Here is a 17,607-nt window from a genome sequence, read left to right on the forward strand (position 1 = left end):
TATTTGTAAAGTTTATCTGTGATAACCATATACCATGATAACCTGAATAATATTGTTAAAATGGGCCAAGAACGGCAAAAAAGGACAAAAAGTGGATGAGAAAATGGTAAGGAGTGGTTAAAATGGCCACAATGGAATTAAAGTGGGAAAAATGGGTCATGAAAGGCAAAAATAGGTGAGGAGATGGTGAAAATCTGTTAAAAAGTGGAAAAATGGGTCAAGAAAGGCAAAAATGAGTGGGGAGATGGTGAAAGTCTGTTAAAAAGTGGAAAAAATGGGTCAAGACAGGCAAGGGGGGCAAAAATTGGATGGGGAAATGGTGAGAAGTGGTTAAAATTGGCTACAATGGAACTAAAGTGGCAAAATGGGTCAAGAAAGGCAATGATGAGTGGGGAAATGGTGAAAATCTGTTAAAAAGTTGCAAAAATGGGTAGAGAAATGCAAATAATGGATGGAGAAATGGTGAAAATCTATCAAAAAGCTGCAAAATTGGGTTGAGAAAGGCAAAATGAGTGGGGAAATGGTGGAAATCTGGGAAAAATTGGCAGAAACAGAGGTGAAATGGGGTTAAAGAGTGGTGTGAATAAGTAACATCAACAATAGAACCCATTAAGAGCTTGACACCCTTTCAGTTCCAAATTAAGTAACTGTTAGCCAGGATGCTAGCACCAATGCAGCTGATCCAACACAATCGATGAATATTATCAATAAATCACAACTGGGAATGCCCAATGACTGAGTTTGTCAGGGTCCCAGACACTTCTGTGTGTGCAGACTCTTGATTCACTGACTCCACTTCTTGTGACGCTCCCCTAAGTTTTTGAATCTGCTTTGTTTCTCAATCTGTGTTGCTTCTACTCCTGGAGGTCGAGACCAAGTTGAGACCAAGACAAGACAAGACCAATACCACTCAACTTTCCATGAATATGTTTGGATACAGCCTCTGAGAACAGCCTGCCCTTTCTGAGGTCGCCTTCTGTGGCTTACCCTCCTTGTGAAGGGTGTCAATGATTGTCTTCTGGACTCTAGTCAAGTCAGCAGTCTTCCCCATGATTCCAGTTGTGTGAACTGAACCAGAGTGAGAGAATGAGGGCTCAGGAAACCTTTGCAGTTGTATGGAATGACAAAGTTCTTATTTTTTATTTTTATGAGTTGTAAGCCGTAATCATCAAGCTTAAAACCAAAAGAGTCATAAATATTTAACTTTTTAAGAGATGAATCTAGAAAATATAGAACTTTAACTGTCTGAATTAAATCAGGAAAAAAATACATGATATTTTAAGTTTTTGAGATGCCTCTGTATGTTTCTGAATTCTTCATCCTTTGTCTTTTGTGGTGAATCTAACATTTCCAATCACAAGCTCCCAGTTGTTCTTATGCAACCCTAATTTAAGTTCCTGAGTCCATAAACACAAAACGCTCCGAGCTCTCTCATCTCCGAGCCACGGCTGTGTTGGCAAAAGAACATGACACCCAGGGTGACAGAGGGATTACTTGTTCTATATTTAGTGTTTATGTACATGAATATTGGCAGGACAACTCTGTACATGTGACACACACAGCGATACAGTGATAATAACACAGATCTCCAGCACAGAACACATTTACAGGATGGGCTCTAGAGCAAACACTGGCTGAGATACACAAGGGAATGTCCGAACTACCACAACTTCCTCATAAAACTGGAATTTCCTCGTAACAGTTATTATTGTCATCAATAAAAACAGACAATCAAAAATAGACAAAAAGTATGAAATAATTTAAATTCCTTCTAGTGAATATGCAGAGAGAGATCTATACAATGCAGGGGGCTACTGAACCTCCTCCGGTCAACGTGAAACTGAAGAAACACACAAATATGACGGACAAAAGCAAATGTCATGCAGCAACAAAGAAGGTGAAAGATGATCTCTGAAGTTCTGCCTCCCCGGTGGCAACATGATGTCAAGCCTGGAAACGAAGCACCTAGCCCTACGGGCCACCCAGAGGTGCTATGATGAATGTAAACATAAATATACAGGTGATTTCTCTCTCTACAAACAGTTCAGTCACTGGCACAGGCCCGTCCGCTGTGTGAGTAGTCAGTCTGTATACACTCCTTAGTAGAATATCACTTCGAGTTAAATAAACTTATTTAATATATATATTTATAATAGATTTATTCTTTGCAGAGTCATTTAGCAGTATTTCCTTGTTTTCACCAGTTTGCTCTGGTATTTCACCGAGTGTCCACTGTGTCCCACCACGTAAACGTCCAGCAGGTAGGTCTTGCCCGGCTCCAAGCCCGTGATGGTCTCTGTGGTCACGGCCTTCTGCAGATTCGGGCTGTGGAAGTACTTGCACAGGACCTTTTCTGACTTCCTGCGGGTCTCCGGCCCGGCGCACTGGTTCTGCTCCCGGCGCCGCTGTTCCTCACCGTAATTGTCAGCCACCTCCTTGCGGTAGATGCAGTACTTGTTGCGGTCCTGCGTGCCCAGCCAAGCCACGGTGACGGAGGAGCATGTGCGCAGCTTGTCGAACGCCTTGATGCGAGTGTCCTCGGGGAGCGAAGGGAACGGCTGCTTGCTGCTGGGTCGCGTGGTTGCAAGCACCTTCAGAGTGGAGGCTCCTTTTCTGCTGCCTCTCAAACGGATCAGATATTTTGCTTTGGGCTTTCCTCTCAGCTGGAACTGCCGAACTCCCTCCACGTTCTGGGAGAGAACCAGCTTCCCGTCTCGCCTCACTTGCACCTGCACAGCATCCAGACAGGTGTGGACAAACAGAGTGACCCTCTGGTGTGAAGATACAGGAGCAAAGCGCAGGAACTTGCTGCCCTTTCTCTTGATGAAAACATCCGACACTTTCCCGTCCTTCAGCTCCACCGTTTTCTGGCGAGCCTCCTCTTTAGTGCGGGCAAATGTTCCCACGTACGCTGTGCTGGTGTTGGTTGCAGAATTCACAGCAAACACGTCAAAGTAGTATTGCGTGTCTGGCTTCAGCTCCGACACGGTGAAAATGTTCTTGTTGCCAATGCACACCTTCTGAATGTCTGAAGCTTTGGGTTTGATTGTGTACGACCGTGAGATCTTATTACTCATGAGGCCTCTGTCTTTGCCAAAACCATTGTCTGAGGGAACAAAGCCAAAGTGTGCAAAGTCAAATGGGCTGAAGTCACGACCGGGCTTTGGAGCCAACATGAAGGCATCATCAGTGCTCATCTTAGCTTCAGCTGCACACATGCTCTTGAAGTTGTGCTCCTTGTTGATGACCACGCAGTACTGCACAGGCTGACCCATCAGAGAGCCTGTCGGAGTCGGCTTCCAGGCCAGGGTGACGGTGGTGCGTCCCAATGCGGTTACATCCACCCGCGGGTCGTAGGGCAGCTCCGGGTAGGGCTGGTCGGACTCTGGAGTGGTGGTGGCGTACACCTTGAAGTTGCTGTCCTTCTCTGTGGACAGAAGCTCCAGCTGGTAGAGGCCGGAGGGCGTACTCGTGGCCACGTAGGACTCCACGTCATTCCCCTTGTAGGTGAAGAGCTCGGTCCCTTCGTCTACGGTCACCTGCTGCTGCTTCTGCTGGTCCAGAGGTTCAGGAACTCCTGGAAGACAGACAAAAACAGACACACCATGAGCTCTGGGAATAAAACTGATTTTATTCAAGATATCTGCCATCTTTACCCCTAATAATCTTTCTTTTATTTTTGTCTTCAGTTAACTCTTACTCCCATCCATCTTTTTAACACATACTCACTAAATATAGCACAGATATTACATTTTCAGTTTAGACTAATAAATCTTATTGTTGTTTAGAAATATTTGCGTAGTCTGAATTTGATACATGCAACACAATCCAAAAAAGTTAGGACAAGCACGAGGAAAGACTTGAAAAGTTGAGGAATACTTAAACAAACTCCTGTTGTTCTACAGGTAACTTGTTTTATTAATAACATTGTATGGTACCATGACTGAGTATAAGCAGAGCACTCTTTAAAGGCTAAGTTGCTCAATCAACAATGGTCTGAGGTTCTCCACTTTGTGGAAGACTGTATTTGCAAACAGTCCAACAGTTTAGGAACAACAATGCAAGGAATTCAGGGATTTCAACATTTTACAGTCCAGAATATCATCAGAAAATTCTGAGAATCTGGAGAAACAAGCACTAAACCAGCACTACCTGTGAACTTTGACCCCTTCAGGCACCAGTGCATTAACCCTCTGAGCTACTTTTTAATGGATTTGTCTCTCCTGGACTTGTTGTCTGAAAAAGCTTGTGAAACATCAACCCTGGGGTGCACAGTTGAGCTCTAAACATCCTTTTTTATTCAGTAAAACATGGGCTTTAAGAATATGTGTGCTGCAGTCATGTCATTTGATTCAAACAAAAGAAAAATCAAACGGAAATTAAAACTGAAAGGTTTTTCATGTGTGACGAAGACTGCCCATAAGGTGGGATGAAAGAGAGAGCTGCCCATAGGGGGCAGAAAAGTTTTGGTTCTTTGTAAAGTTAAGCTGTGATACCCATATTTTTTTTTTACGTCAATAATAACAACTCTTGGGCGTGCAGATGCCCTAGCGGTCTAAGGTGCTACCCACGCATGCGGGTGGCCCAGGTTCGAATCCTGCCTGCGGCCCTTTGCCGCATGTCTCTCCCCTCTCACTCTCTCATCTCCAATTTTATCCACTGTCCTCCTAACCTTGCAAAGCAGATTGATACGTCCGTTTCCGTGTTTCTTACTGGCGAATCCATCTTGCAAAGCCCCTGTCTGAGCCATGTGACAGTGACAGGACCAATCAGCGACGCATCAGGGGCAGTACTTTCAGGCGCGACAGAGTCATGTCTGTAGTCACCATGGTTCGCTTTATGCAGTTCTACATGAAGTTTATTCCTCGGTAGCGGCGATAACGTCACGTGTTTTGTTGCTATGATTGGACTGTAAAGATGTGACAGAACGTTAATCCAATCACCCTCAGAAGTTTTTTTTTTCAAAGGCTCTGCCTTTTCCCAATTGCTGTATATTAAAGGCTTTTCAGATGGATGTGTGAAACACAAAAATAATATGCCAAATATCTTCTCTGGGCCTGAATTCATCAATGTAAACATCTGGAAGAAGAAAGTTATGAAGATCCCTTTTGTTCATAGAGCTCATATGAAAAACATGAAAAAGCTCTTCTCAGATGTTTTTAAGGTCACTGATTTAGAAATAGAAAATATCGTATTACTAAATTGAACATGCCTTGCAGAGATATTTATGTAATCATTGTATTGCTGTAGTAAAACTCCTATTTATGTGTTGTACATTTCCTTTTTTTATTGAAAAAGTGTACAAAAGTTCTTTTTTGTTTATATCGTATTTCTTGGTGAGTTCCCTTGAAGAATAAAGGCTAAAAATTGTGTCAGAGGAAATGTATCAATGAAACATCTAAAAAAGTTGAATGTGTAGATGCTGTGAGGTCATGGATTTTTGTGAGCCTCACGCACAATTAGCCGCTCACATGGCAGCCATGTTTTTACTCCAAACATCCCCAAAGATCACAGAGCAGCATTCAGCGGGCTTTCCGGGGGAAACTCTTCTACAAAGACGAGCTTGTAGCTTCTAACGTGAGAGCGACAGTCCAAACATAATATTATGTTTGTCAACCAGAGTGTGCTCAGCGGTGTACGAAAAATTAACGATCAAAGACGTTCTCCCTCGGCAGACGTTTAGCAAAAAGAGCCGCAGAGACAGGAAGAAGTTCACCGGTTCAGCTCTGAAACATTTGTGAAGTCAGACTTTCACTGCTGGATCAACTGGAGTTTGGGCCGAATGAGTCAGAAAGCTGAAAGACTGTGTTTCTCTTTTAAGACGGCAAACATTCCTGCTCATGTAAGAAGAAAGTTTACCAGTACCTTTTCAGAGGAACTAAAATAGTAGATATTTTTGGTCTACTTAGCCTTTTATTGTCTAGATTCAACAGTGAGCTCGGTCTCTTTTGCCTCTACTGCAGTCAGCTACAAGGGGACAATTTCAGTTCCATAAATCTGAGACTGCCATGTTGTCCATCTCTGGGTTTTAGGCCAATTTGCTGCATCCTAATTGGTGAAAAAGGTGGACAAAACAGGTCTTTTGTTTTGATTTTCAGGCAGTGACAACTGAACTCTCCAAGAGGCTGAAGTGGACACAGAAAAGTGCAGATTTAACCAGGACTGAACTGAGAGGTTTATGTTTGTCATTCATTACATTTACTAATAATAGCTGACAAGTTGATACCCTAAAAACCACAACTTTATTCTCCTAAGATTCTGAGAATTAAATAATCTTTTGGGGGTCTGATGGAGACTTTTGGGGCCCTGATATGGTCCTCCTCATGGATTCCATCCTTACATTCATCCATTCAGTAATCTAGACCCTCCTGGTCCACTTTTGGGGTTGCAGATGGGGGCTGGAGCCAACCCTGGTGGTCTTCAGGCAAAGGGTTAGGTACAATCTGGACTGGTCACCAGCCAATCATATAGAGACAAACAAACATTCACACCTATGAGAACAGTTTGAGTCACTGGTCAAAGCATGTCTCTGGACTATGGGAGAAGCCTGTGTAGTAGGGATGGGCGATCTTTTTTTTTACAATATCAATAAAATATCAATATCTTTTTTAGTGTAAATTTACTGATACTGATATTTTTGAAGAAAGAATAAAATATTTTACTATCAATCTTTAAAAAGGTACACATTTCAGGCAAATAAAATGATATATCCAGGTCATTCAGAGTTCTATTTACTTCCATTAAATTCAATTTTTAGTCATCTTGACAAAAACTAAAGTTAGTTTTAGTCCGTTTTAGTCATCACAGATCTATTTTTGTTAGTCTTAGTCTAGTTTTTGTGATGGCAAAAAAGTCAACAAACATTTATAGTCATAGTTTTAGTCGACAAAATTAAAACTGAAGTGAAGGCAACACAGTCTGGAGGACAGTGACAGGAGGGCACTTTGGGAGAAGCAGTGGCAAGATGTATTTTAAAGTACTTAAATGGTATTGATACTTTGTTAGAGTAATCTGTGCCAAAAGAGTACTTTGTAAGTATTGATACATCTATATTTTAGTACTGATACTTCCACCACTACTGAGTACCTGGAGAGAACCCCTGCATGCACGGGGAGAGCATGCAAACCCAACACAGAAAGACTGACTGGGATCTAAACCAGGAACCTTCTTACTGTATGGCAACCACTGCACAGCTGTGCAATTAATCATGCATTTTAGAGAAAGTTTCTCTGCATTATGGCATTCGCAACATCAATATAGTGCATGAATGAGACACTAACAAAGACAGCTCGGCTTGTCCATCAGCTCAGATTACAGACGATCCACCAGTCACGGCAACAACGCAAAGATGCAACCCCAAAGAGAGCAGAACTCCACTGAAGCTATTTTGGGTGTTATGATGCAAAGTGCTTATCCTTAATACTTAGATCTGGCAGCTCACTGCATACTGAGGTGGTCTGGGATTACCTTCAAGACTGTCCTGGCAACTTATGTGATCTATTAAATTCTACTAGTGCACAAAAGCATAGTTTAGTTAGGCAGAGCTCAGTATCTGAACTCCTGAGACATTTCTTTAGACAAACACTGAAGGCAGGGCCTTAACCTGGTGGGCTATGGAGGAGCCAAAACAAACTATTTCAACACCAGAGCAATGTCCATTTTTTATCCAAATATTGTTTTTGTATCTAAAATTTAATAAAAGAAGTTTTTATTAGTTATGCATGGAAACGGCCTGCTGAATGTCCATCACGTTTGACTTTTCGAGCACATTAAAGAGACTGGACTTTCCCTCTAACATTAGACTTTTTAAAAGTTTCCTGCCAGATAAATTGTGTGCATTTATCCATCTCTGTGTCTTTACAAGTGTAAAAACCCAATAAATCATCTTATGTTATAAGATCTGACATGAGAACAGACACATATGCAGGTGCTCATGGGTTTATATTCTAATTTATGCTCACGTCATACGAGTATGATCGAAACCACAGCTTTGTTCCTGACTTCCTCCAGTTGGAGAGAGTTTAGGCTGAAAGCAGATATAAAGAAGAGGAGGAAAAGAGGAAGGAGGGCAGACTGACAGGATTTACCTAAAGGAGAACCAGGGCGGGTTAAGTAAAGGGGTGTAATGGCTTTGATTCAGCAGGCTGACTGAGTGGAGCTGAAATTATAGACGTCAGCCTGGGCCGAGCAGACATCATAAGTGGTCAGACGAGACACTACGACTGTGACTTAATTAAAACCCACCAAACACAAAGCCTAACATCAGTGCGTGGGTTAACTGTGTGTGGGGGATAGTGAGTGATATTTCCACAGAACATGTCATTAAAGATCTTCCACTGCTGCCTCATGTCTATAAGTCCTCAGCGTACAAAGATGAAGTCTGTTTCTAAGCACAAGTATCTTCATATTTTAATCCATGACTCTCTCTGTTTTAATTTTCACATTCAGTAGACAGTTGAAGGTTTAAAGCTGGAACTAAGTTTGAATTTCAGGCTGGAATCCTGCCTGTCTAATGAATCTAAAAGAGCCTGAGTGCTGCACTATTTCAGTATTTGATTGTGGTGGTTTTTTATACAACCCCAGATCCAAAAAAGTTGGGGCGCTTTTTTAAATGTAAAAAACAGAGTGCAATGATTTGCATATTTTATAAACCCATATATTATTCACAATAGAACATAAACGACACAGCAGAGGTACAAACTAAGATATTTCATGAAAAATAATAGCTCACTTTGAATTTGATGGCAGCAACACATCTCAAAAAAGTAGGGACAGGGCAACAAAAGGCTGGAAAAGTTAGTGGGACTAAGGAAAATCACCTGACGGAGAATTTTGCAACCAATTAGGCTAATTGGCAGCAGGTCAGTAACATGACTTGGTATAAAAGGAGCATTTTAGAGAGGCAGAGTCTCACAAAAATAAGGATGGGCAAAAAATTGTGTCTAAAATTGTGGAACAATTTCGTAAAAATGTTCATCAACGTAAAACTGCTAAGACTTTTAATTCCCTACTATCTATAGTCCATAATATCATCAGAAGATTCAGAGAATCTGGAGAAATCTCTGTGAGCAAGAGACAAGGCTGAAGGTCAGTATTGGACATTCTTGATCTTTAGGCCTTTTAGGGGCCACTGCATAGTAACCAGTCTGATTCTATACTGGAAATGAGTGCATGGGCTCAAGAACACTTCCAGAAATCACAGTCTGTTGACACAGCTGGCCACACCATCCAAAAATGGCAGTTGAAGCTGTATCATAAAAGAAGAAGAAGCCATTATGTGAACATGAACCTCTGGGCCAAAGCTCTTTTAAGATTAACTGAGGAAAAATGGAAAACTGTTCTGTGGTCAGATGAATCCAAATTTGAAATCCTTTATGGAAACCAGAGGAGAGGGACCATCCAGTTTATAATCAGCACACGGTTCTAAAGCCTGCATCTCTGATGGTATGGGGTTGCATTAGTGCCTATGGCCTGGGCAGCTCACACATCTGGAAAGACACTATCAATGCTGAAGTAGATAGAGGATTTAGAGAAACACATGCTTCCATCCAGACAGCGTCTCTGTCAGTCAGTGTTGATTCTGTCGACTAAAACTGTGACTAACAGTATTCGTCAACAGCCTTTTTTCCCATGACAAAAACTAGACTAAGACTAACCAAAATACATCTGTGATGACTAAAACTGACAAAAAGTGAGTTTAGTTTTTGTCAAGATGACTAAAACTAGACTAAAATGTAATGTAGCTTTTGTCAGACAGTCAAAGTCCGTGATATTTCTCCACCGTGGGTAAATCTGTCAAAAATAATGCATCTGTAGCTCTTCTGCCTCTCAGCTGTAGAAAGCTGGGACCCCAGGCTTGGAAGAGTGCAGAGAACACACTACCATGACTTGGTACCAGATTTATGCAAGAAATTAAATTCTTGGACTAAAAGTAAAGACTAAAATGTGAGGACTTTTCAATGGAATAAAACTAGACTAAAATGTTTTTGAGTTTTCATCGACTAAAACTAGACTGAAACTAAAAAGGGTAGAAAAGACTAAAATGTGATTAAAACTAAAAGACATTTTGTCTAAAGACTAAAACTAACACTAAGATTAAAAATAGCTGCCAGAAATCAACACTGCCATCAGTGAAGGCCTTTATTATTTCAGCTAGTCAATGCTAAGCCACATACCACATCCATCACAACAGCATGGCTTCACAATAGAAGAGTCCGGGTCCAGATTTTTCACCAATAGAAAACATCAAGAGCATCATAAAAGGAAAAATCCAGCAAAGAAGACTCTGGACTGTTGGGGGGCTAGAAATGTCCATCAGACAAGAATGGGACAACATTCCTCTCCCAAAACTCCAGTAACTGGTCTCCTCACTTCCCAGGTGTTTACAGACTGTTGTTAAAGGAAGAGGGGATGCTACACAGTGGTGAATACTGTGTATGTCACCCTCCAGCTGGATAGACCAGTGGTTTACATTGCTGACTTTGACACAGGAGTTTGGGGGTACAGTCCCTGTCCAGTCTGGACCCTTGAGCAAAGTCCTTAACGGCATGAACACCCACCTATTCACAAATGTAAAAGTGTCTGCTAAATGACATTGTTACACTGTAAATGTTACGCCACAGTCACCCCTTTCACAGAGTCACATCCTCCTACTTTCACTGGCAGCCTCTCTGTCCATCTGGTTTTGCACACCACAAAAACCAGTTGTCCTTGATACCTCTCCAAAGACTTCTTAGGTGTACTGTTTCAAAACTGGGGCATTATAAAATCATAAATATGTACTGATTTTCAATAAAATCCAAAACTGTTGCGCCTTTCACTTCAATTTGTCCCCTCACCATCCCCTATTACCTCACTTCTCCTGTATCACACATACGCTCACTCCGCCACAATGCTGAAGAGGAAACGGCTCTCGCACTTAAACACAAGCTAGAACAGTAGACGGTACACTGGGATTATGAGTCGAGTTTTTCCTTAGAACCAAGAAAAAAGTGACGGGGCAAGAAAACAACTGAACTTTAAAACACTGTTAAAACACGGCCACTAGGAAACGTATCTGGGACGCCTGGATGTGATGATACACCTGTTGCACAATCTTTGATTAAGGTAAGCTCTCTTTAAGGCAGTGGTTCTCAACCTGGGGTCGGGACACCCTTGGGGGTTGCGAGACACTGAGAGGGTGTCACCAAAAAATATTTTTTTAAATGACACTGTTGCCACCTTACACCAATTTAAATAAATGTGAATTATTTTTCTAGCACTTTTCAAACCAATTTAGCCAATTTTAGCATATTTTGGCCACTTCAAACCCATTTTTGTCCATTTTAAAACCTTCCTATCACTTTTTCTGCCTGTTTTAGCCACTTCTAAACCAATTCTTGCCACTATCTGTCTATTTTTGCCTCTAACAACCACTTTTTATTCTCTTTTTTGCCCATTTCAACCACAGTTAACCCATTTTTGCCCGTAAATATCAATTTTTTCATCCCAGTCCACCTGATTTCTACTTGTTATTTGCACATTCCCACTTTTTGTGCCCATTTTTGCCCCTTTATCCAATTTTTGCCACTTTTAACACATTTATATTCTTTAAAAATTCATTTTCATCACCTTTTTAACTATTTTTTGCCATTATTAACCAATTTTAGCCATTTTTAACCCATTTTAATTATGTTTTATAAGTCATTTTCATGTAAGGAAGGTGATTTACACAAATGAATAAATAAAGATTGTTGTTTCTATGATGAGAGCGATTTTTATTCAGGTCAAATAGAAAATATGGTTTTTACAGCTTAACTTCACAATGGACCATGGTTTTGCTGACCTCCATGGGCCCCCAGTTTGGCTGGGCCCCAGAAACCTCCCCCTTGATCCCCCTTCACACGACTATTCTTGATTGTGCATGACTGTGTTCAACCACCTTCAGGTACATCAGGGGTCCCCGGTCTCTGGCACCTTTATTTTCGGGGTCACGGGCTGAAAAGGTTGAGAACACCTGCTTTAAAGCACTTCTCCATGCTCTTACTCAACACGTGTGATACAGGAGATGTGTCACACGTGTTGGAAATCACGGTTTATCTGCTGTCAGTTTAAGTTGATGGTGCTGTGTAAAATGTGTCTGATGCTTTGTTAAAGCTCCACAATAACATGAATGCACTAAACTTTGTTACTAAGTCAAAGGGCAAAGCTTTGACGTTCCCCTTATCATGTTGTTGGCCAATCACTGCAAATATGTACTGGGGTGCAAAGATGCTGAGTCATTATGCAGTAATTTTATGCAGTACAGCCTACATAGAGTAAAGATAAGCCTACTGTCTAAGAGCTGATGGAATGTGTTTTTTATCGACGCACAGACTTTCCAGGAATCAGGAAACAATTCCACCTCTGTATGACTTAAACAGGAATGATGATAAATGATGTGTAAATAAAGTTGGTCGATATTACTTTGGCATTGTTATTTCTAAGCCATAACCAGGAGGTAAATCAGCCTGAGACTCCAGCTGCTTTTTTATGCATATGTGGTACTGTTATGCTTGATGAGGATGTGACGGTTGCCGTTGTTTTCTTAGAGTTTTCCTTCATTCTGGGAGAATGAATCCCATAAACGAATATCGACCATTTGAAGATACCACGGGTTGCTGCTTATTTCCTCTTCTTGGCAGATTTACAAACTTTGTGCAAACCACCTACTGTGTCCATAGACAGGTTTGTTTCGGGCATGCATTGATACTACTGATGTGAAAGCAGACCAGTGAAGGAGAGAGGGGCAATCATGCCTGAGCATGGTACTAAACACCCCTAATGTGAAAACAGCCTCAGAGACATGTGTGTGTTCACACTGATCAAATGAATCAGACTTTGGGGTCGAGTATGCTCAGCTCTCTATGGTGAAACCACTTAAATCCATTTGCAGGACTGTAGGGCTGCTCATGGTAGGAAACTTTGACAACCTCCTCATGAGAAAAAGAGTATTAATCTCCTAGAGGTTTCCCGGTCACTTGAAGGATAAATAAAAGGATAAAAGTATACCTGATCCCTCCCCGCTGGCCTCCTCTGGCAGCTCCTGCAGGGTGAGTTTCCACTCCAGAGGAGCGTCACAAGGTGTCACGGTCACAGACAAGGGTGTGTTGTCTTCCTCCACCACAAAATAGTACCTGTTAGTGAAAATGATAGGTTAACAGAGCTGATATTGACATTACTTCATGACGCTTTGAGGTTATCCAAAATATGATGTTGTCCAAATGAATGAGCAGTTTAAAGCAGTGATATCATGCTTTCTCCCTCGCTCTGAGCTCTCAGTTACACAAACACTACTTTCTCATTTATTATTTACTTTTGCATCAACTTAATGGATCACGTTTCACATCAACGTCTCATGTTCCCTCTCTGTTTACAGTAAGTGATCCTCTTCAGCCAGCACATGCTGGATTAGGCTCTTTTTAATGCTCCAACTATAACGACACGTTGACAGTTCTAATCACCAGGATTGTGGAGATCACTCAGCGTCTTGTTTGTCTTACCTCTTGGGTGTGTCCCTGAACAGGTAGCCGCTGATCTCAGCTCCATCGGGGATGACAGACGAGTCATGGAACAGCGTCTTGTCTCTGATCTGCATCTGGAAGAGGCCCTCGTCTCTCGTGGGCAACTTCTGGGCCAAAGCTCCGAGCTCAAACATCAGCAGCAGCAGCAGCACGCTCCAGCTTTTACACTGCCTCATTCTGCAGGGAGACAAATGGCCTCAGTTTTAATTAAAGGAAAAAGAAGCTCTGCTTTTTATCACAGAATTAATTCTGCTTTTGGAAGGAGAGGTCAAAAATCTGTTATTTTCGAACGGCAAGCTGGGTGGTCCAATTGATACTTTTCTAATGCTTGTACAACTGACTGTAAACTTGATCCAGCAGCTCAATAGCGCCTTGTGATGAACTAGCTCGGCTTTTTCATGAAGTAAAAAGAAAGTCATTAAAAGCTGTTTTCACAAATACGCTCAATCTCTCAGGATACGGCGTGCAAAGAACAAAACATACGAAGCCTCAGAGTTGACAGCATTACAATGACAATTTTTTTACTTTACATCAAAGCTTTGTCCTCCAGGAGTTGCTTGGAGTGTTCTTTTGTCTGATGGTGTAATGGTAGCCAGGAATACTGATTCACCAGTGACTGGACCTTCCAGACAAAGGTGTCTTTATACTACAGTCCCTTGAGACACATTCACTGCACTTAGGTGATCCCCATTTCTCTAAGTCTGAGACTCCTGGCACCAATTAGCTGCACCTCTGTTGAGTTAGGTCAGTCATTTTAAAGAGGGTGGATATTTACGTATTGTTATTCAATTGACCTTACTTTATAGAAACCTATTTTCACTTTGACATGAAAGATGTTTTTTGCTTTTTTTGTCAAAAAAAAACAAATTATATTGACCATGACTGATTTATAAAATCAATAAAAGGTAAAACATCCAAGGGGGTGAACACTTTTCATTCGAACATGTTCGACTTTTTCTGTATCACAAAAGAGTGATGAAGAATACATTCTGGCACATGGAAGTCATGAAGACGCCGTTTCCACGCTGAAAAAGACTGCATAAGTCTTACAATGGTAGCCATGCCCATGCTCACTCAACATCAGTTTTCTGGTATTTTTCCAGCTACATCTTCACATCCTAGCAACACAACTTGTACTCAAGGGTTCAGAGAAACAATTCCAGGTACACTGCATTCCACATTATTATGCAAATGATATTTTTCTCTTATTTTCCTAAATATTAATGCAAAGGACAGTCAGAATATTTTTCAAGTCATCAGCCATTACAGCATAATTCAAATGTTTTTGAACAAACTTCATAATGATAACCATTATTTTTATAACTTCAAAATGCACTGTTCCACATTATTATGCAAAACAGAGTTTTAAAACAATTTGTAGGTTGTAAAGAACTGAAAATAGTCGTTTGCTGAATTTGCAGCATTAGCATTACTAAAATCAAAAGCTATTCAATCAAAAACTTCTTAACAGGCCAAGTTACTTGTTAACAAAGTACCTCTTCTTTGATATCATCTTCACAATTCTTGCATCCATTGAACTTGTGAGTTTTTGGAGAGTTTCTATTTGAAAAATGAGTGTTCATGTGTTTCTGGGCCCACTGCATCCAGCATCAGCATTGGTTCGGGGGTCTGAATAGTATGTTTATACATGACTGCAAGCCTCTGGAGGATCCTACATCTTGAGGTTGGTGGGACTCCAGAGGCACCAGCAGCTTCAAATACCCGTTTGCTGCTTTGTAATGACATTTTAGCAGCTGATCTCTTTATTTTTAACCTTTATTTAACCAGATAAGACCCATTGAGATCGTGATCTCTTTTATAAGGGCGACCTGGCCAACAGGTCAGCAGCTCACGTCATGATAAATAATACATTTCAGTGTCAGATCACAGCAATAAGTTAAAAACAAAACAGTACCTTAGAAAGTGCATAGGTATTTGCAGACAGAGTGCTGGAAAATGACTCAAACAAATCTATAAACACAGGCACTGTTCTGTGGTCTCACGATGTCTGTCATTTAAGACCGAACAATGCTCCAAGAGAAATGAGTTCAGACAATTTCAAGTCAGTCTGGAGAGAATTCAATGTGGAGGGGGCAGCAAAACTGAAGGCTTTTTTCCCCAATTCAGTCCTGACATGAGGAGCGAGCAGATGGACAATGCTGCTAGAGCGAAAGGCATAATGGCTTACAGTTCTTTGAAGAAGAGTACATAAATAAGATGGAGCTAAGCCAAGGAGAGCCTTATAAATTACAGCCATCCAATGAGTGTACCTGCGGGCCGGCCAGATTTGGCATAGATTATCTGATGAATATGCATCTGGTATATGGAATATGGCAGAAACCTTCCTCATTATGCCTTTATCTGCACAAACCCGTCTGTGCTCTGAATCAGCCACAAATTTCTTCACAGTACAATGATCACGCTTAGGTTTTCATGAAATATCTAATGTTTTCCTTGTCCAAAGCGTTACACAATTTAATGCTTTTCAGCAGAAAAATTTGGCTTAGAGTTCAGGCCTTTGTGAACGGACTGCTGCATAGAGAAATGACTGCAGGTTAGAAAAAGTTCAACTATTATTTACAGTGGACATGCGCACTGATTTAACTGGGACAGTCCCGGTTTCAGGATCTGTGTCCTGTGGTCTGACTATAATGTATAAAACATGAATATATCATGTTTCAGAACAGCCCTGTCCCGATTCAAGCCAACTTAAACACAAAAACAACAATCCATGCCTGCAACACGTCCATATTTGTCAACAAGTGCTGTCCAGATTGATTTTATTTAACCAACAGAAAAACATCACTAACACACCGGTTCAATGAGTGCATCTATAAACTTTCAGTCACAGTTCTAGAGTATATTTTACACCAAGGTCTCTTTATTTTAGGTTTTTCACAATGAACAGAAATGTAAAAAACAGTGTCATAAAGTTTCTGTATTGGACCCAGGCAAAAAAAAGGATAATATATATAGACCAATCACCACCCTTCCCATGAGCCCTCCCACCAGACACATCATGCTACATAGGTGTCAGTCGTCCCACGCTGTCAGCCAGTACAAAGTAAAGACATCATGGGGTTACATTCTTGTCTCCCATTTTTTCATAAATACCAAGAAAAGCTGCCGGGTTTAATAAAATCTCAGGATAGACCCTTGAAGAGAGTATCTTATCTTCTCCAGCGTGACATAATCTCTTTAATCCAATGAGAATGCTTGGGAGAGAGAGGGTCTTTCCACCTCCCAGCCAGCAGAAAGCCTGCATATTACACCTGTTGTTACTGAGATCAACAACCTGTATTTTCACATTATGAGAAACTACACACTGAGCATTCACTGGGACAAATCGAGTGCATGGAGTTATGATCACTGAATTAACCTGATTGAGTGTTTCCATGTTCTTAGTTTACATCCCACACAGGTCAGATTAGGTCATCCCGGCCTGTGCCAGGCCCAAGCCTCATCTCTCCAAGTATCCTCCTAGCTGCCCCATCATTGACACACAGTCACCTTAAGAGTTTGGATCAGCCAATCAGGTCCTGGGCGCCCAGTGTGCCGTGAGCTGCCACCAGTAAAAGCACAGCTGCTGATCCCATATCAAGCAGCTGACCGGCCTCATCCTCATTCTCCTTAGCACAACAGCATTAAACACACAGTTTCATCAATGATAACCAAACACGTAAGAAGCCCAGGCCTCACAAGAGTACCATAAGACTGGAAGAATCAAGAACAAAAGACTCTGACAATCGTCCACATGCTCTGATACCAGTTTCTTTTCAGTTCAGAGCTTTATTGTCCTACTGGAGAAAATTTGATTCACAGATAGTGGGACAAGGCGTTTAAGAACGCAGTTTACATCAACAAAGCATGTAACCAACACTGATTAAAAAAACAATCCTATAGAAATGATTATGAAGCACATTAGAGGAAGGAATGCCACACTGTCTTGCTCAGTGAGCCCATCCTCCTTTGCGCTAACTCAAGTCTGCAGATCTCAGCCTCACAGTCAGTGGGTCAATGGATTACTCTGCCAAAGCTACCACCATTCACAGAAACAGATTCAATG

General features: G+C 41.3%; 1 protein-coding gene across 1 annotated transcript in view; it reads right to left on the reverse strand.

Annotated features, from left to right (window-relative positions):
• Positions 1 to 1,454: 1,454 nt before the first annotated feature.
• The window catches only part of ndnf (neuron-derived neurotrophic factor), a 37,030-nt gene continuing 20,877 nt past the window's right edge, over positions 1,455 to 17,607 (reverse strand). Inside the window, exons 2-4 of the mRNA XM_041790775.1 lie at positions 13,521 to 13,718; positions 13,030 to 13,154; positions 1,455 to 3,577 (exon numbers count right to left, since the gene is read on the reverse strand). Of these exons, the coding sequence (XP_041646709.1) occupies positions 2,178 to 3,577; positions 13,030 to 13,154; positions 13,521 to 13,717 (1,722 nt within the window). The 5' untranslated portion in view covers position 13,718 and the 3' untranslated portion in view covers positions 1,455 to 2,177. The remainder of the gene's footprint in view (positions 3,578 to 13,029; positions 13,155 to 13,520; positions 13,719 to 17,607) is intronic.

This window comes from Cheilinus undulatus, linkage group 7 (genome assembly GCF_018320785.1).
Source record: "Cheilinus undulatus linkage group 7, ASM1832078v1, whole genome shotgun sequence".
NCBI lineage: Eukaryota > Metazoa > Chordata > Actinopteri > Labriformes > Labridae > Cheilinus > Cheilinus undulatus.